We start from the raw sequence: 21,397 nt of genomic DNA, 5'->3' as shown, positions 1-21,397 counted from the left end.
ATGCTCTAACTAAGGAGATGGCACAAACCAGCAAGGATTTCTGAGGCCCTCTGAGATGGAGCAATGGCGAGGTGAACCATGCCTGCTCAGATCCTGATTCAGCCCATTACTCTGCAGCCAGAAAATGAGCCTGTTGGCTTCTGTCTCAGATCATGTAGTATGGCAACAGACAGAAACTTCTCACTGAATAAGGTCATTACTCTGCCTGTGACAGCACTGAAAGAGATGTTGAACATATTTTTAATTCTTTAACATTTTCTTTATTATTTAATTTTTAGGGTAAATTGAAAACTTGACTTTCCCAATGATATTGTAACTATCCTATTCAAAAGTCAATGAGTAAGAGTCATAAATATGTTTTTAGTGAAGAGTTGCTCTATCTAACATGTGTTAACCAGAACATCTCTGACAAACTCTGAAACACACTAGACTTATGCTCAATACAGTCCTCTAGACATCCATCTCACCTTTCTGAAGCTCATCCCTTAGATACACATAAGCAAAAATTGATGTTCACATATGGGTAGAAAAGCAAAGCTCATAAATACTGCTCCATATACGTGCCCATACATGTAAGGATTGTATTTGTTCCAGGATTGAGTACAGGTTCTCACACTTTAGCTCCTCATCACTGACTGAGTAGCCAACCCTCCTGGCTCCTATGTAACATGCTGACTAAGGCCTGCCACACACCAGTGCTCCAGACCCACAGAACTCTGTTCTTACCACTGTCTGAAGCTCACCAGCTGTCAGTGTGTTCATCCCCAAGTGGTTTTATACCCACAGTACTGGTGACTATAATGGCATGGTTAATTTCATACGAGTGCATAAGCTGAGAATGTATGGGACAGAAAGAAAGATGGATGGTATTATGAAAATGGAAGAATGCTTTAGAAAGGCTCAATTATTACAAATTACTAAGAAATGTATTCCTGCAAACCAGAAGTGAACACATTGAGTGAAGCCCAAAAAAAAAGCTCAAAAAAAAAAAAAAGAAAAGAATACATTATGGGTAAGGTTTATGCAAACAAAAAAATGAGACAGAACCCCAATTGCAGAAAACTTTCTTCATCAAGAATATTAGGAAATGAATGTACATATATACATGTATACATATTGGGTTAAAGTAAAATATTTTATAGATATGTGTGTTTTATATATGTATATATCTATGTGTCTATATATGTATATATTTCTATGTACAAATTATATATATATATTTGTATAGATATACATATGTATATAAAATACATATACATATATACCTCTGTGGTTATCTGCTTTAATCAAATTTCTGACTAAGTAGAGTCAATTAACCACCACCAAAGTTTCAGTGAAGAAGACTTCTCTGAGGCTGGGGCTGTAGCTCAGTGGTAGAGCACTTGCCTAGCGTGTGTGAAGCCCTAGCTGTGATCCCTAGCACCAAAGAAGTAAAAAGATTATGCTGAAGAATAATTTGGAATAAGTCACAGGTAGGTTTAGGAAGTGTTGGGTTTCAGATGAACATGGCTTTTTGTGTCTTCCTTTGATAACCCCCACCCCGCACTGCAGCACTAGTCTCATGAACGAATGTGTTGTGAGCAATCGCAGGTAGCGTACATATCAAACATGCGCCAGAAAAGCAAGTTCTAGTGGGGAGAGTAAATATTTCTGTTTTCTGAAAAGAGTTGTTTTGTATTTTGTTTTCTATTAAAATGTATTTAGTTTCAAAAAAAAAAAAAAAGAAGGCATCTCTGGGGCTGGGGATAGTAGCTCACTTGCTTGCACGAAAAAAGCCCTGGGTTTACCACCACCACATGCAGCACCATAAGAAAAAAATAAATGAAAGAAAGGAAGTGAAGAAAGGAGGGAGGGAGGGAGGGTAAGAGGAAGGAAGGAAGGAAGGGATTATTCTAATTATTCTATAAATTATCATGCATTAATACATAATATCAGAAAATCTGCTGGGTGCCAGTGACTCATGCCTATAATCTTAGCCACTCAAGAGACAAAGATCAGGAGAATCATGGTTCAAAGCCATCCGGGGCAATAGTTCACAAGAGCCTATCTCAAAAATAACCAACACAAAAAAGGGCTGGTGAGTGTTCAAGTGGTAGAGAGCTTGCTTAGCAAGCATGAGACCCTGAGTTCAAATCCCAATACCACAAAAAAAGAAAGAAAAGTAAATCATCTCACCTACAAAGAATAACAGGGTTCTCTCACATGGAGATTTATTTCACATGGACTCAACTGCACCATGGTTCAACTCATTCCCTTGAAATGTATGTTCTATGCAGACTGAAAGTCTGATGTATTGTGATTCAGTTTTAGCATTGCATATATTAGAAAAGAATCAAATGCTTTGCCTCAGGAATTATCAAAAATATACTAGTACAAGGAGAACACATTAACAGACCACACTTGGGTTGTTTGTGTCATCTTGGGCCCACCCAATCCTGGTCTTCCCCTCCCATTTTTTTAAAGTCATGAAGCATCCTCATGGCTCATCCAACATGAACAGAAGCATTGCATCTGCTCCCAGCTCCTTTACCCACATTGCTCAGCCCTTTCACCCTAATGTCACATCGCAGGTAGAACTGGCAAGGAATGCCACAACACAGGGGTGATGAGGGATTTGCAGAGAAGGATGTAGTTCTTTATCTTTAATATTGGGTCCCTTGTTTAAAGACACTGCTATGGCAAGGGAGGTGCCTTATTTACTGACTTGTTTTTTGTTATAACAGGACTCCATTACTAGATTTAGTTTTTCCCAAAATCCACTCTTGCTCTGTAAGTTCATGCAGTCCATACCACTAAACTAACTGCGTACTATAATTGATAACCACTGGGCACTCAGTGTGGGAGCAGTTGCAATACAGAGATGATGAGCCACAATAAAAATCAGCCATCTGCTACTGAGATCTTGGAGATCTAAGAAGAGAGAATGAATCAACTGCCACACCACCAAATTCCTGTGAAGTCCAGGTGTAATTTCCTCCAAGCCCTGAAGATCACGCAGCCTCTCAAGGTTCTCTGAACAAGCTGCTGTTGCAGGACCTTCCCAACCATCCTGGCAAGCTGGGGTCTGTGGGCTCTGCATGGGCCTGTCTTTCTCTGACTCTGGACCTACATGAAACTAAACGTTACTGGGTTTAGCCAATGAGACATGATAAATTTTCTAGAAGGAGGAATGGTTCATTGTTTAGCATAAGCATGGGAGAGTTAGCACCAAGAAGGTTTCTGCCTCAGGGTTTTCATGCAAAGGATCAGCTAGCTAATTGCCATCAACAGTGCTGAGAAAAGAAAAGAAACAAACATAGTTGTGCTACTCCAAGGACACTTGCTTCTTCTTCAAGGGCAGCTCCCCTTGAAAGTCCAGAAAATCAATGTCTATGAGGGGCTCATCTAAGCATGGTTTTATCAAATGCAGTTAGACCTTGCTCTAGAAAACTGATAGCTATATCAATCAGATGGGTCATTGTGGATTCCTGAGAAGATTCACATCTTGGAGACTTCATAATTTTTCCTCCTTATTAGCATGTATTAATTGTACAAACTAATGGCTTACATTGGAACCTTTTCATATAAGCATATAACATACTTTGATCATCTTGCTCCCCATTACCATCTCTTCCCTCCCACCCCCTCCCCTGTTCCTGTGCCTTTCCCTGGTAGTGTCCTTTCCACTTTCATGAGACTTCATAGCTTTGGTGCTACCCCTCTGATCACATCACAAAGCCCAGTGTCTCTTTGTGTCCACAGAAATGAAAGGATGAACAAACTTCTACCAACTTCCCTCTCTGTTAGAGAGGGAACAACCTGCAGCCCTGTTGCAAGATCTTTCCCAAGCCTGGCCTGTCAACAAAAATCGCCTAGACTTTCAACCAAGAAATTTCCTGAGTTGATTTGAAGTTGTTGAGGTCAGGGGTTCAGCTGCTAGTTATTCAGGTCTCCTGCACTTGGAATTGTAGTCATCCCAGAAGCCTGAATCATAGTGCAAAGAGGTGGACAGTCTTTACCCATCCTCAAGAGATCCTGGGCACTGCTCTAAGTCCACGACCTTTTATAGTCCCCCTCTACACAGACCACCCATATAGGAAAAAGGGAAAACCTAACATTCAAAATAAAACAAAATAGGATGTCTTCTCTTCTTGGGGTGCTCTTCTCTTGTTACACTCCTGTGTCTCATTCTTCAGATGTAGAGACAGTGGTTCAAATCCTACCCTCTCAGTACTTGTACCAGGCAGAGTAACTTATGTTACTGAAATAAGAGCAAGCCATGAAATGTAACATTTTTGCTTTGACCAAATCATGATATTTCTCCTTCAGTATATTATTACTAATAAAAGATGAAGCTATTTTGCAGAAAATATACAGTACATTAAAATCTTTCCCACATATTTGGGATTAGGAAACTATAAAAAGTTTGATTTGGTTTTTTTTCCTCTTTGGTGTTCTCAAGAAATTCCTTTGAGAGTCCTAGGCTGATCCTATAATAACATTTGATCACCTTGGCTACCAGACTGTACTACACATGTCCTCTCTCTGACCATGGCTGAGCTCCTCCACCCAGCAGGCCTCCTATTGCTTGTACCCACATCCTCTCGTACCCTCACAATCCCCAGACCTTTCCCCTGACAAGGCCTGTGACTCCTCATAGGACCCACCTACATCCTCACTGAAACTGAAGGGACTGACAAAGCCCTCCAATCCTATTCCCACTTAACTGTACCCACACCATCCCCACTGTTGAAGGGCTGTCCTGACAATGCCAAGGCTGACCCTGCAGCTGTGCCCTTGGCCCCATTTCCTCTGCCTTCTTGGTACCTGTCCCCCATCATAAAGCCACCACACCTTCCCTCTTCAGTTTCACCCTCTGAAATATGCACAAGTACATCCTAGAAAGCCTCTTCTGCGTCAGAGGTTTCCAGGAGTTCGCACTCCATTTGCTGCCAGTGTTCTTGAAAGGATTCTCCACTTGCTTTCTAAACAATTAATGAATTCTTTCTGCTATGTAGCCAGAATCATGCTGAACATTAGGGAGATAACAAACAGGAAGGTCAATTGTTCCTCTTTCTGGTAAAGGAAAGAGACCCCTCCCCAAAGAAAAATACAGCAAACTTCCACTTGTGATGAATACCATTAAGAAACAAGGAGCTGAGCCCAGTGTGGTGGTGCACATCTGTAAACCCAGCACTCAGGAGGCTGAGTCAGGAGGATCACAAGTTTGATTACAGCCTGGGCTGATTCCAGTGATAGAACAGAATGTACAAAGGCCCTAAGGCAGAAAGATCCTGGCTTGTTTGAAGATCTGGAAACCCACTATTATCAAAGTGCCATGAGCACAGGTGAAATCAAGATGATCCTGGAGAGGCAGGCAGAGACCAGGTCACATAGGCCACAGTTAGGAGCTAAGAACATGTTCTGAATTCAATAGATAGCCATCAAAAGATGTTTAGAGGGGAGGGAGAAAATAGTACCCCTTGAGGTATATAGAGAAGGAGCTCAAGAAAGGCAAGAACAAAAGCAGAGAGAGCAATTATGAGGCTAGTGTAGCAACCTGGTCTGCCAGGGTGGCAGTGAAGACAGAAAGGGATGGATTTACACTATCTTAAAGAAACAGATTCAACAGGTCTTGCTGATAGATTGTGTGAGGGGAGCAAGGGCATGACATAATTAAGATGGTCCAGAGGCTCCCGACGTGAGCTACTGAAAGAATGGTGTGCTGCTCTTAGCTGAGATGAGAAGGGACACATTTGGGGATTCACAGGGTGGGAGAAATGAGTTCTATTTTAGCCCATTACGTTTAAACGAATATGTGGCATCCAAACAGAAATATCAACTGCAGAGTAGTGAATCCAGAGCTCAGAAGAATGGCCTGGTGTAGAACTATAAATGTAGAATAATTAAATCAAGCTAATTAAGGGTTTCTCACCTCAAATATTTATTTTTCTTATTTTCTGTGGTGAAAGCATTTGAAATATACTCTCAGTGATTTTGCAATATACACTATACTAATATCAGTCATCTTCACCACACAGTGCAATAGATCTTGAACAACAATAACAATAAAAGACTTATTCCTCCTGTCTGAAGCATTGTAACTGTTGACCATCATCCCCCATTTCTCCAACCACCAGCCTGCAGGAACCACCATTCAGCTCAGTGCTTCTTTGAGTTTGACTGTTAGATTCCACACATAAGTGAGAACAGGTGGTATTTGTCTTTTCATGCTTGGTTTATTTCAGATCATCTCATTAGATACAGAAAAAGCACTTGACAAAATTCAGCATCTTTTCATGATTAAAAAAAAACTCTCAACAAAAAATTAGGTATAGAAAGAACATACCTCAACACAATAAAGATCATATATGAAAATCCCGCCACAAACATGCTGAACAGTGAAAATTTGAAATCCTTTCCTCTAAGATCCAGAACAAGACAAAAATGCCCACTTCTGCAGCTTCTCAATATAGTGCTGGAAGTCCCTGCCAGAGCAATTAGGCAAGAGAAAGAAATAAAAGGCACTCAAACAGAAAGGGAAGAAATGAATTATCAGTGTTTCCTGATGACCTGAACTTATATATAGAAAACTCTATATTACACACACAAGAAAAAGTTAGTACAAATAAATTCAGTAGAGTGGCGGGACACAAAAGTCAGAAGAGTTCTATACATTAACAAGGAATTTTCTGAAAAAAAGAAATCACAAGGATAATTCCATTCATAATAGCTTCCAAAAAAATACTTAGGAATAAATATATCCAAGAAAGTAAAAGGCTGTACACTGAAAATTATAAATCATTAATGAAACCAAAGAATTGACTCATCTTCCTCAAATCCCCTATGCTCCAGTACAACATACCCTCCTTTCCAGAACCTGCTCTGTGCGTTCTCACCACTCTGCAACTGGCCACCTGTTCCCCTCCCCAGAGCCCTTCTTCATCATTTCTGCCTCTCAAGACGTCATCCCTCCTTCAAAGCCTAGGAATGACAACAATTCCCCCAGCTGAGCCTCCTCATCCCGAAGCCAGGAATGGTCGATGTGTTTCTTGAATTCCCACTCTCATCCCTGCGTCCCCTATTTCGTGTTTTAATCGTGGTGTGTACACGCCTCCTTCACTCTGCTGTAAATACCTTAGGACAAGAACTATGCAGCACTCAGTTTGGTCCCACTATAAATTATAACATGTACCTTGCACACACCAGACCTTCAGGAAATGCCTGCCAAGGTAATGAATGGACAACCTTAATTAACATAAATTGCTGTTTGGAGGACTGACTCAGTCCTAAATCCACAGTGCTATCACTGCTGCATCGCTGATGGTTATCTGCGCACTTAAATACCCTTTCTTTGAAAACACTTAGAAAAGATGGAAAACTGGGGAGGAACAACTATGTAGGTTATTCCTTTCCTTAAACAAGGAGAGGTTCTGGTATGCGTCATGGAAAATTAAAGCACAGTCATAAAATGCGTCAACAAGACTTCTTGAATAATGATTTAGTAGAAATGTTGCTTTGCCTCCTGTTACTAGGTCTTAACTTTCTTTGCAAGTACTTAAGCTGGATGTTCTATTTATTTTGTTTTTAGATTACATTGACCACTATTGGCTATGGAGACAAAACTCCACTAACTTGGCTGGGAAGATTGCTTTCTGCAGGCTTTGCACTCCTTGGCATTTCTTTCTTTGCACTTCCTGCCGTGAGTATCTTTGCAACAGAAAAGCAACTCTAGGTCTTTGGGGTTAACCTGAGTGAGTGCTCACAAATGGGCGGGTTTGCTTGGAAACACATCTGTATCGCTGACATATATCATCTTTTCTAATGAAATGCCTTTTCTAAATATATCTAGTTGGATAATTTAGAATATAGAGTCTTGAGATGTTAATAGCAGCTTTACGCCAAAATAATAATTCTGAAAGGTGGCAGCACCTTTCAGTCAACATGCCACTGAAGATTTTAATGTCTGTAAAGTTTTAAACATACTTTCATTTTAAACTGATCGCTCGCTTTGGTTTATACTGCATACGGCTGAAGAGACAGATATACACAAATGAAGTATTTTCCTCTTCAGATCCCTTTGAGTGAAACACCTATGACCTTAAGTGTTTGAAATGTGTCTGATGATTTGTTCTTTATGTCATTGTCATTGACTTTTCTTAATGAGCAGTTTCTGCATCTTATCAGAATGAAGAGCACATTTACCTTCCCCCAAGCTTCTGGTGAAAATTTCTCCTTCATGGACAAGGCTTGCCTGTGTGGTCATCTTATCCTTTTGTTTCATTAGAGGCCATTGGTTGTAATATTACAATGTTGACTCCCCTATCCCCAGGCTTTCATTTTTATCCACTCCACCTAGGGTAGAGGTGGGGAAGTCAACAAAAAGGAGTGCTGGGACAGTGGCAGCAGTGTGCCTACGGAAAACAGGCACAAGCTGATGCTTTGGGTTCTGTCATGCAGAACCCAAGAACACCCACAAAGGAAGCCAAGCAAGTGGGGAAGTCACATGGAGATTTTTAGCAGCTCAGTCTTTAACTCACAGGGCTCCTCCTCTGTCTGCCTGTTAATGACCTTCCCATAGTCAGTGCCCAGACTGACTAACTGGTTCTGCCCTAGATCACTCAAAGTCACAGCAAAGAGACCGAAAAGGCTATGCACTTGCTTGGGCATTGGACCTCAGTTTGACCTTTTGTTAAACACACACCGTGTGACTGTATTAGTGTGTTCGTGCTGCTGTAGCAAGGTACCACAGACCGGGTATTCTAAGCGGTAGAAATTTACTATCTCACAGTTTTTGGAGGCTAGAGGTCCAAAATCAAGGTGTTGGCAGGGCTGGTCCCTTCTGAGAGCCATGACGGAAGATATGCCTCAACACTCTCTCACTGTCTTGTCAAAGGCCATCTTTTTCCTGTGTCTTCACATCATCTGTGTCCAGATTTCTTCATCTTATAAGGGCATCACTCATATTGGATTAGGGACCACCCTAATATCCTCATTTTATCTAGATTATTTCAGTAAGGGTCCTGTCTTCAAATAAGATCACATTCTGAGGTATAGTGATTAGGACGCCAACATATGAATGGAGGGGGGCACATTCAGCTCAGACAGTGACTTTTTTAGTATGTTTCTTCATCAGTATAATGGAGGAAGAATTATTGAGCCCAGATAAGTTTTGTTATGAATAATGTGATCATGTAAGCCAAATGTTTATTATGAAGAATATTCAAGAAATGTTACTTCCCTTCACCTGTAAAAATATATAAACACATGTTTCCTGCTGCAAAATGATGGAATCAAAAACAGTAAAAAAGAAAAACTCATGGTGCTGACACTATCAGTCAGCACCATGGCTCATGCCTATAATTCCAGCTACTCAAGAGGCTGGGACCAGGAGGATCACAGTTTGAGGCCAACCTGAGAAAAATGTTAATGAGACCCCCATCTCAAACAATAAGCTGTGTGTGATGTTACACAAGACCATAAGTAAGAGGACCAAGTCTGAAGCAAGTCCTAGGCAAAAAAAATGCAATATCCTACGTGAAAAATAACCAAAGCAAAAAGGGTTAAGGGAATGACTCAAGTGGCAGAGCACCTACCTAGCAAGCTTCAGATCCTTAGTTCAAAACCCAGTACCACCACCAAAAAGAAAAAAGCCTCACTTTTATTATTCATGTGACAATTTCAACAATCCAGAACAGAGCAGTCACTCACTAATAAGATTCTGACTCAAGAATCAGGTTCTGTACAGGAGACACCTTTAGAAACAGTAAAATGCAGTCATGGATTTCTTTCCCTGAAATAATGCTACAAAGTATCTTCTGTTTGGTGTACATATTTACCCTGTGGTCACATGTATAACTGGATAGCTAAAATAGACCCTGGTATATAGGTTATTTCATAAGATACCCACTTGAAACCTAATTCACAACCTTACCTTCATTATCAGAGAAAATTCTGATAAATTGACCTATATAGTTCACAATGCTTTGAAGATTATAAACAGCAATGTAGAGGGAGGCTAATAAAACAAACATTATAGCAGGATGAAATGTAAGAAACAGCAATGAAGGGAAACAAAAGTCTGTAGCCAGAAAGAAGACAGAAGTGTTCAAAGTGTGCGAAGACCTGGCCAATTAGTGTTGGGGTCAACCTGGTTCTGGAAGCTGGCTGCATCCAGAACATGCCTGGCCCCCATAATGAGGCTCTGGACTATTCCAGTGAGGTTAAATTGTGTCACTGTGTTAAGTTAAAGGTCAGAGACTAAGTAGTCATTCTTGGAAGTATTTCCAATAAAGTGATTACAATTTTTATATGCAACTTAAATTAACACAATGTTGGAAATCTGAAAAATGTGCTTGCACAGAACAGAACATTTCCTAACAATGCCAAGGAAAGTAGCCTTTCTTAGGGATCTTTTTACTATAGCCTCACAAATAGGTGCTGAGTTGTCATTTTTGTCTTGTGCTCCTGCCTGCCAGCAGTGCTGTCTAACTGACATTTAGGAGAATGCATTGGCATTTTGCTGAGAAAGATAGAGATGGATTTAGAGTCTCTCCTGTTTGGGGTTCTTCTCACTCAGGAAACCTGAGAACCAAGGTTTCCCCATCTCATCTCCAAAACAGGACTCTCTTGCCCCTCACAGAATGGCACAGGCCACCCATCCTGGGGACCACTTCCTCTGGGGCCCACTCCACCCCCAGGCTAGTGAGCTCATGGAGGAAGCCCAAACCAGCTCCTATGTATCACCCAGGCAAACAGCTCTTTCCCCTCTTGAGGGTGCTGCCACACTTCTGCTGGACATTCCAGCTCTAAGTAACTTTTGACTGATGGAGAAACTGAGTTTTATAGATACTGAATTCCTTGAGACATCCAGCTAGTAAGTTTAATGCAAGGACTAATTCTGTTTGACTCAAGATGTTAACCATTCAATAAATAAATGGTAGCCATTATCTATAATCATTAACAATATTTGAAAATACAATTATTATATATAATAAAATATTAACAACTATTAAAAAAAATCTCAGCCTAGCTTGTTTGCCACAGGGTACAAATTAGGCTCATTTAAGATAGAAGATAAAGAGAGGTGACTATTTTAAATGCTTACCAAAGCAATTTTTTTCTATTTGGTATTTATGTAGCACCCCTTGACAACTACTATCACTTAAAGCCTAATAATTTTAATATTTGTTATCCTAGAAAAGAAATAATTGAAATGAAAAGAAAACTCAGTTTCTAAGCATTTTCATCTATTGATGTCGATTAAACCATGGTGCGTGTGTGTGTGTTCATAACAGACTTTAGCAGACTTCTATGTAACACACCGACCTACATGCTAAGAAGGAGGTGGAAGAAAATTGGAGTGGGGCCATGATGAGACAATGAGCAGACCTGATTTAATAACTGCTGTAATGTACAGTCTGGCACAAGAGATACATAGCAAGCTGTTGCCATCTACTAATAGATGTTTTTAAGCAATACAGTGTGCTTTTTTGCACATCTTATTTATTGGGTAGATTCTAGATTTGTGCTATGTAGGACCTGCCTTCATTTTCCAAAGGGGATTTAATGCTGAACCTCATATCCACTTAATGAATGCTATTAATTTGATGCTTACAAAATCTGACTTGTACTCCCTAACAATAGATTATACACAAATACGCACATAATATGTGCACAGCTAAGACTTACTGTAAATAACTGCTATAAATTCTGATGTTTCGTATTCTCTCCTACATGTTTATATGTCATGTAAAGTAAAATTGAAAGAAAAATCAGTTAATCATTCCTAAATAGTCTTACATAATAGAAAAAAATTAGGAGTTGCAAATGACTAGAGTTGAGCTGGATTTGGAAATGAAGAGCCATTTTACAACCTCCATGTGGAGGGAAATGTTCTATAAATCTGTTATCCAGCTTTTCATAAAGCTTAATTTGTGCAACTACAACCTGCCTGAGATGGATCTCTTAGACAGCATGAGACACACGCTGAAAAAACAGATGGAAAACAGAACCTGTGGTGCCATGGCTAACGTCATGGCATAGTCGCTTATCCTAATTAATAATAATAAAATAATCATTGTTCACTAGCAGCAAATAGTATAATTTTATAATTGTGTGTTTTAACCTGATTGTATTACTTCACTTATTGTCTGGTTATTGTCACAGATATACTGAGAATTGTGAAATCTCAAGATAAGAGAAAGGTTAAAGGCTACCTAGAGCCTCAAAATATCTCAGCCAAGTTGTCACCCAGCCAAGATTTGACACCTCTTAGAGATAAAAAAAAAAAAAAACCCACCTTCAGTCAGCCTATACCATCTTTGAACTACTTAAAAAATACAAAGAAAAGAAAAGCAACCATTTCTTACCTATGGCAAATGCTGACTTAGAGCTTATAAGATGCCTATCTCTAACCTAAGGGTTAGACTCCTTGAAGTTAAATAAAAAGCTAATAATTTATAGCTTGCAAGTAAAATCCACAAACTTGAAAGCAGTGGAGCTCCAAGTCCCATACTAACAAAGTCAAGAATATAGACAAAGCCCAGAGACCAAATTTAGCAAGCTCTGACCAACCAAGGTTGAGACAAAAAGCACCTTGATTTCACAAATGTTAGACCGAAACAAAATGAACAGAGAGGGAACATCAAAGAACCAGAATTTTGGCAGATCAAGGTAATAAGCAATCTAGCCCAAAAATAATAATAATAGTTAGTGTAAACTCAGGAGGGAATACTAATCTTACTAACCCCAAAATCTGAATAGCTGGCCAAAACCAAAAAGACAAGGAATGCTGAGGGAAATAGGAACATGCTTTGCCGTGACCCACACTCTTGCCTTTATTGTAAAACAGGCAAAATGGAAAACCTCTAGCTTCAAAATGAGATCCCATTTATCTCATCTGGATAACTGCCCCCCACTCTTCTTCACTTTACTATGGTTGGTATATATTTATAGCACCATGAAGGACTACTGCCAACCGCCCCCCCCTCGCCTGCTCTCTCATTTTATGGGTGGAATACACACAATTTCAGAGTTTCATCAAAGTTCTAGAAGTACTCCCATGTCCACAGCAGTGACACTTGAACATTCCTGAATTCAAAATCCAACTCTGCCCAAAATCAGAGTTCATGCCCTCTAAATTCTATCACAGATCAGTCCACTCACTCATATTTAGGCATAAAAAATGTCATGGAGAAGGCCACACACAGAAAAATTTAATTGTCATTTGTATTTGCAATTATGGTGTCTCTTATTATACCACAAGACAATAAATGCTGATGCCTAACTGGTTTGCTGAAGAACAGAAGTCATTCTGTCTCTTGCAACACTGCCAACAACTTGCCATCCTCGATTGCATTATAATAGAGATAAATAGCATTTGTTTTAACAAGTAATGTGTTTGTTATAGACAGAATACATGCTGCTTGTCTTCTCAAAGACACATTTTAGAAGTTTTTTAAATATTTGTATTATTTCACAGTGCTTTTGAAATTTGTTTTTATAGCACTATTTTTATATTTTGTTCCAGGGCATTCTAGGCTCAGGTTTTGCATTAAAAGTACAGGAACAGCACCGCCAGAAACACTTTGAGAAAAGAAGGAACCCAGCTGCCAACCTCATTCAGGTAAATGTCACTATAACAGGGAGAGAGCAACATCTGTCTCCATGAGTGCTTGTTGGGTCATTTTCCAGTCTCATACAGTCTTGGGTTTAGCAGGAGTTCCCCTCCTCCCAAACAGAAAAAAAAATTGCTGATTTTTTTTTTTTTCGTCTAATGTGCCATGCATTGTTCAGGTTAATTAACCATACCAGCAAGGCCATGCAGAGGCTAGCAGTTACATTGTTGCGGAATGACCTGATATGTCTTATGAATTACTTTATGAAACATAATTGATCATTAAGTGATGGAGCAGAATGTGGCATTGCTCCCTGCATTACAATTACTCTCTCCAGCCAGATGTATGTCACTGCTGTGAAGAGCAACATATTTGTTTAGAATGTCAAAGTTCAGTGTCCGTGGAGTTGCTTTTGGTGCCAGGTAGGGCAATAGCTTAACACAGGAATCCTATTTTGAGAGCTGGTAGGTTTATGGAATACACCAATGCTTCAGCACATGAAACAAGCATATTTAAATAAGCGTATTATTTACAGCTAGTTCGTAACACCTAGGTGATATTCAGTATTTCATTTTCTTTCCAGTAACTCAGGGTTTGCTTTAGCACTAAAAAGAATGCTTTACCTTTTGCCATCCATGTCTTTTGGAAATAGACCAGGTTAAGACTCACAAATGAATTTTTCTGTTAGATCCACAGTGTGGAGTTGGCACTTAATTATATGCTAGGTAATTCTACAACCTATAATGTATTCCCTTCCTGCCAGGTAGTTGAAGCTTCAGACTATCTAATGACTAAATGAGTATTTAATGACTAATTTTTAAATCAACCTATTTATTCTACAACTATTGACAAGAAATGGATCATTGGGCATCAATTTCAAAGCAAACAACTGAGAATTTCTACTTTTTAAATTTCTAAACTTTAAAAGAGCATTAAAGAGAAAGTTTCTTGTGTATGAATCAGTTATAATGATGTAAAGCTGTGCTGCCCAAGGTAGTAATCACTAGCTCCATGTAGTCATATAAATATAAATTAATTAAAATTAAAAATTCAGTTTCTTTGTGGCATAGATACTTCTTAAGAATTCAACAGCTCCAAGTGTCTATCGGCTTCCATGTTGCAGGATGCATATAGAGAGAATGGCAGCAGGAACTTTTCTGATCTAGCATACCATTGTCAACTACTAAATTGAACAAAACAATTTCTAATTGAACCTGAAAATAAATTACTTTTCCTGCAGCAAATCGTTAGAGCAGAGGCATTTATATGTCCACAGCCAAAGTAAGGCAAGGCCTCCATCATGGGTAGCTGATAAAAGGAGGAGAAGATATTGATTGAGCAGTTTTACTTGGAGGCCTAGAATGTTAATTTACGGAATTTGGTTATGTAACATATCTTGTGGTCAGCAATTGAATTTGTAAAAATGTAGATAACATCAGAGCAAAATCATGAATCTTATTTAATATTCTAAATCACATATTATTTTTAGTAGAAAAGAATGTAAAATGCAAGGCTTGAAATGTTCAAGAATATCTTTATAATCTAATCATCGTTTCACAAATCAAAATAGAATTTAATAATTAAAAAAGCAACTGCTTCCTCACTCAAATGTAATTTACTTACAATGCATTGGAATACTAATGTAACTATTAATTTGCCCATTGCTTTTCCCTTATGCAGCCTTTGAACAGAATTAAGGGCTTTGGGCCTTGATTATGTAGTGTAGAAATTATTTTTGAGACTGTCGTAGGTTGCAAAGCAAGCCTCATTTGCTGATCTGTTCATTTTCTTACCCAATAAACCTGAGTTTGTTTGCTGAACATACAAAGCATCAAGACCAAAGACAATCTCATTCATTTTAACGCAGTCACTATCTTCCTACAAGGGCAAGTGAGATGTGCAAATTGCTTTTTCATTTGGTTGTGAGAGAACTAAATTAACCAGCATTTCAAGGTTTTAGGGAGAAGTTTAAAACCCCAGCAGCTTGCACCAAGTTTAGCTGTGTCAATATCTTTGTATGATTCATTTAAATTAACTTTTCATCTCAAGTGGAGCAGTTTGGGAAAAGAAATCAGCTCTCAGTAACATTTTGAAAACCTGCCCAAACACAACAATGGGATTGGACTTTGAGCACATGATTAAAGCGAGAGCACACAAGGGAGGGGTGAGGATAGGTAAGACACCTAAAAAATTAGCTAGCATTTGTTGCCCTTAATGCAGAGAAACTAAAGCAAATACCTTAAAAGCAACTGAGGCCAATAGGAAAAAGGGACCAGGAACTAGAGAAAAGGTTACATCACAAAGAATTAACCTAGAAGGTAACACACACACACAGGAAATTAATGTGTGTCAACTCCCTGTATAGCTATCCTTATCTCAACCAGCAAAAACCCTTGTTCCTTCCTATTATTGCTTATACTCTCTCTACAACAAAATTAGAAATAAGGGCAAAATAGTTTCTGCTGGGTATTGAGCGGGGGGAAAAAATCCTAAGAACTGAGACATAGCTCAAGTGGTAGAGCACTTGCCTAGCAAGCACAAGACCCTGAGTTCAATCCTCAGTATTGCCAAAAAGAAAAAAAATCCTAGATATTAAAAACATGATAGCAGAAAAAATAGAAGTAAAGATAGTTACTAAACTCTCCCAAACAGCTGGTGGTGTGGCTCAGGTGGTAGAGCACCTGCCTAGCAAGTGAGGCCCTGAGTTCAAACTCCAGTGCTGACCCCCGCCAAAAAAATCTCCCAAACAGAGAAAAATAGAAGGGATGAACCAATTCGAGTTATAATACATATATACATGGAAATGTCACAATGAAACATTCTGTATAGCTATCTTAAACAAACAAAAATGTCTCTTTTTTATCATTTTTACATTTACTTTCATGTATACATTGTTTGGGACACCTCCCCTCCCGGCCCCCACCTTTCTAGGCAGAACAAAAATGTCTTTTGTTTTTCAAAACTAGAGAACAGGAAGGCAAAACAGATCCTGTCTGGGGGAATTGGTATCAGTGGGAGACGGGGTGGATATATGGAAAGGGTGTGGGACAGTAAATATGGTAGAAATATTATATAATCACATATGTAAGTGGAAAAATGAGACCTGTTGAAACTATTCCGGGAATGGAAGGGTAGGGGAGATAAAGGAGAATGATGGAGGGGGTGAATTCAACTATGGTATATTATATTGTAAAAATGTTTGTAAAGGCCACAATGTACCCCAATACAATAATAATTAAAAAATTAAAACAAATAAATTAATTATCCCAGGCAGTAAAATTAAAAGATAAAGACAAATAATAAGGCAAAAAGAGGTCCAAGATCCAACTGATAGGGATACCTCAAATAGGGTACAGGGAAAATAAATGGAGGATTTTTTTTTAGAGAAATATTATTCCATGATTCTCTAGAACTGGAGGGTAGGAGCAATCACAGTAAAAGAGTCCACCAAAAGTCTACACTGTAAACCAAAAACTTCATGCCAAGATTATCATAGCAAGATATCAGAACACTTGCAGAAAAAAAAGGATATCCTAAATACATTCTGAGTTGGACATGTTCATATGATCAAGAATCAGGATAGATTGGTTATCTCTTCAGCAACTCTAAAATTAGAAGATAGTTGAACAACAGATTCAATTAGGGATGAAAATAACTTCCAACTTAGAACTCTATACCCAGCCAAACCACTTATGATATGTGAGGACAGCACAAAAAAAAATTTTAGGCATGTAAGATCTCAAAGCTTTATCTACCTTTTGCCCATACTCCAAAAGCTACCTGAATAGAATTGTTCTTCCAAAATAAGGAGATAAACGAAGAAAATAAAAAGTGTGAGATCCAGGAAATAAGAGCTCCTACATAGGAAAAGGCAAAGGGGATCTCTGTGATTATAAAGAAGGGAAGCCCCAGGTCTGAAGGTATGACTCAAGCAGTAGAATGCCTGATTTGCAAGCTCAAAGTCCTGAGTTCAAACACCAGTTCCACTCAAAAAGGAAAAGAAAGAAGAGGAGGATTAGTGGGAGGGGAGCAGGAAGGAAGTGCCAGACAACAGACACAGCAGGCCTGTGCAGCAGAGTAAGCAGGGGCTGAGAGCTCCAGGAGAAGGTCATCAAGGATGTAGAAAATACAACAGAAAGATTTCATGATGTGTTTGGCTAGAGGAATTTTATATTTTTGCAGATGAGGTCAGGAATGTATTCTTTATAATAGTTAAATAAAAGTAAATAAAGAAATTAAAATGGGTCCCGGTGCTGGTGGTGGCTCACACCTGTAATCCTAGCTACTTAGGAGGCAGAGATCAGGAGGACCACAGTTCAAAGCTAGCCAGGGCAAATAGTTTAAGAGACCATATCTCGAAAAAACCCTTCACAAGAAAGGGCTAGTAAGTGGCTCAAGCAAACCTCAATACCGCAAAAAAAGAGAGAAAGAAATTAAAATAGGTAAATAATTAATCACTCCCAGGGGGTTTATATGTGAAAAAAGAATAGTCATAGAACTTAGTATTTAGTCAAACTAAATACACCCCCAAAACTGAATTATACTGACATTATTACATTGCTAAACTGGGAACAATAGTTACATGGTCATAAAATACAAAGTCTAAATAATAACTTAAAAATGTAATATAACAATGTTGGAAGGATGAGAAGAAGGGAAGAGGGCATGTAAGATAACTGTTAATATCTTCCATGGTAGAAAGTTAGTTGACAATGCCTAAAATGGAAATATGAGCATAAAATTTTTAGTACTGATATTTTAAAATGTGTGCCTTGAAAAAAAATAGGATCCATGTTAATCTACTTTTGGATAATCAGCCAAAACTTCCTAGACCATTTCCAGAAACCGTCAAATTTGACATAGCTATATTGCTCCAAATACTATAATCTAAATTGTCCCCAAAACTGAGTTCTACTGACATTGTACTTCTAACTATATATAACAGTTCAAATGTGGTTGACTGCCTTAAAGCACCAGCATTACCTGATAAATAGTAAATTGGATTTTCTTTTTTTATTATTATTCATTTATTCACAGGTGTGTACATTATTTGGGTCATTTCTCCTTCATGTCCCCTCCCCCACCCTTCTCCCCTCTCCCCCCTTCCCTTCCAGGCAGGTCCTGTTCTTCCCTTCTCTCTAATTTTGTTGAAGAAAAGACATAAGCATAATAAGAAAGACAAAATATTTTTGCTAGTTGAGTTAAGGATAGCTATAAAAAGAGTCCCAGCATTGCTTTCATGTACAAATGTGTTACAACCATGTTGATTCATCTCTAACTGATCTTTACAGTGGTTCCTGATCCCCTTCTCATGCTAACCTCTGTCACTTTAAGGTTTCTGTATTAGTTCCTCTGCAGTGGGGACATCAAATGTTTTCATGTTTTGGGTTTTCTACCTAGTCCTATATCTCCTGTATGTGCTCTCCCCTTGTCATGTGATCCAAGTCCAACCACATTGCTGCATTTGCCCTAGATCTTAAATCCACATATGAATGAGAACATACAATTTTTGGTCTTCTGAGCCTGGCTGACCTTGCTCAGAATGATGTTCTCCAGTTCCATCCATTTACCTGCAAATGAAAACATTTCATTCTTCTTCATGGCTGAGTAAAATTCCATTGTGTACAAGTACCATATTTTCTTGATCTATTCATCAGTAGTGGGGCATCTTGGTTGTTTCCATAACTTGGGTTTTCTTTTGCTTCTTGTTAACTTGTCCTTTGGAGTAGATAAACCATAGGAAATTTCCTGGAGTGTTATTTTTCTCTTGCCAACCTCTATGCGATTTGGGCTTTAAATAAAGGAACATCAGGTACTGGATCACACAAACATGGGATTGGATTTCAGCTAGTAGAACCAATTAGCTGAGATCAAGGACAAGACAAAAATAGGACAAGTATAAGAGTAACAGAGTTATACTTTCCACTTCCACTTTGATTGAGGGACACACTTGCCCCTTCTGTATTTCTCATTTACAAGGCATTTTTAAGATATGAGTAATGAAGGAAGCAAGAGCTTAGCCTTTGAAATCAATTTGATAGAAAAAGAGCAAGATGCTAGATATTATTGTAAAGAAAATCTTCAATTCTCTGAGTGCCCTTTTTTAATATGAACAGATAATGCCTTGGTGCCATTTTTTGTTGTATTCTTGTTTGGGATTATTTTTAAATAGAATCAAATAATTTATGAATCTGCAATGTGCATCTAGCTGTACGTGAGTCTTGCTTTCAGAGTATCAGAGCTTACATATTTGTCCTGCCTTCTGTGGAGATTATTCAACTAAAGCAGCATTCTATGCCCTCTCAGTTCTGGAGATTCTCTGGGCCTCACTATGACAGAGTCTGCAATAATAAACCCATGTGTTGGTATTTGTTATTTTTTTTAATTGTTGTGCTGGGTGGGGGTACATTGTAGCATTTACAAATTCATACTTGAATTCACCCCTTCCACCATTCTTCTTTATTCCCTCCCCCCTTCCATTACCAGAATAGTTTGAACAGATCTCGTTTTTTCACTTACATACATGCACCCTCCTATAACTTTTCCCCTCCTCCTCCTCCCTCCCACCAGTACCACCCCCCCCCTCGGCAGGATCTGTTCCACCCTCCTGCTCCTGTTCTCCAATTTTATAAAAGAAAAAACAAGACATTTTTGTTTGTTTTTCTTGATCACTTTAAAAAATGTATATGTGCAGTTGCAAAAAGTAACAGTTCAAGATATGATGGTAATTTCTTTACCATCTATTAAGATGCCAAGATGCTTAGTACAAATTTCCATAGATTTCTTGGTTAAATCAACATGAGCCATGTGGGCAAGGCTTCAGGTAAGGATTCCTGCTTGAGAATATTTAAAAAAAAAAAAACTTCCTTCAAAACATAAAACATCCCTCAGGTTCTACTATGTATTTTTTAACTTTTTCATGTCACTTTCTGAACATCCCACTGCAGTATAATATGCATGCAGAAAACAGCACATTTCCTAAGAGAACAGAGCACTGCCACATAGTCAGCACTCAGATAAGCAGAACATAAGTTCCTATGTGTCCTTTCTCAATCACTATTCCACAAGGATAAACACTGTGCTACCTTCTAACAGCATAGAGTAGTTTTCCCTGGTTTTCGTACATTCTGGAAAAGTGCTCTTGCTTCTTGTTTCTGTCACTCAACATTATTCACAGAAAACCCATCCATATTGTTGCGCACAGTTACAATGAGCTATGACCGTGCGGTCCTCCATTATGTTACCATACCACAAGTTTCCTATTTCTGCTACTGTTGATAGATGTCTAGACATTTCTGTGCATGTCTTTGGGCTTCTCTATTGAGTATTTATCTAGGAATGCACAGCTGTATCATAGTATATGTACAGGCTAAACTTTAATAGATGCCACCAGACAGTTTTTCAAAGTAGTTGTGCCAATTTTTAGCTTTCTATTCAGCTCATTTTTACTCAATGATATTCTCAGGAAAGAGAATATAATTAGATCATTTTTTCTTCATTGTAGGTTTCCAAATCATGACTGGTGGTTATACAGTAGGGATATGACCCATTTAAATGAATTTCCCATATAAAATAGAATGCTCTGAGTAATGAATCATAATAAAAAATTTTCTCTGAAGAGATTGGAGCAAGGTCTTGGTCATTAGAGATGTTTGCAGGGTCATTGCAAAAGGAATAAATTTACCAGGCTCTATGTGGGAAAGTAAGTACAAGCAATCTCTCAAATGGACAGTTCAGATGGCAACCACAGTCATCGGCAGTCAGCAAAATTCCCAGTGGAGGGCTAGGACCAAGCGCCA

The 21,397-nt window shown here is 38.7% G+C and overlaps 1 protein-coding gene across 5 annotated transcripts in view; it reads left to right on the top strand.

The window, feature by feature from the left end:
- Window positions 1-21,397, top strand: part of Kcnq5 (potassium voltage-gated channel subfamily Q member 5) — a 525,873-nt gene that overhangs the window by 437,790 nt on the left and 66,686 nt on the right. For all 5 annotated transcript variants that reach the window (XM_074079876.1, XM_074079868.1, XM_074079860.1 and 2 more), the window contains 2 exons: window positions 7,571-7,681; window positions 13,511-13,606. In XM_074079876.1, the coding sequence (XP_073935977.1) occupies window positions 7,571-7,681; window positions 13,511-13,606 (207 nt within the window). The remainder of the gene's footprint in view (window positions 1-7,570; window positions 7,682-13,510; window positions 13,607-21,397) is intronic.

Source organism: Castor canadensis, chromosome 1, assembly GCF_047511655.1.
Source record: "Castor canadensis chromosome 1, mCasCan1.hap1v2, whole genome shotgun sequence".
Lineage (NCBI taxonomy): Eukaryota > Metazoa > Chordata > Mammalia > Rodentia > Castoridae > Castor > Castor canadensis.
This window is presented reverse-complemented; position numbering and strand designations above follow the sequence as displayed.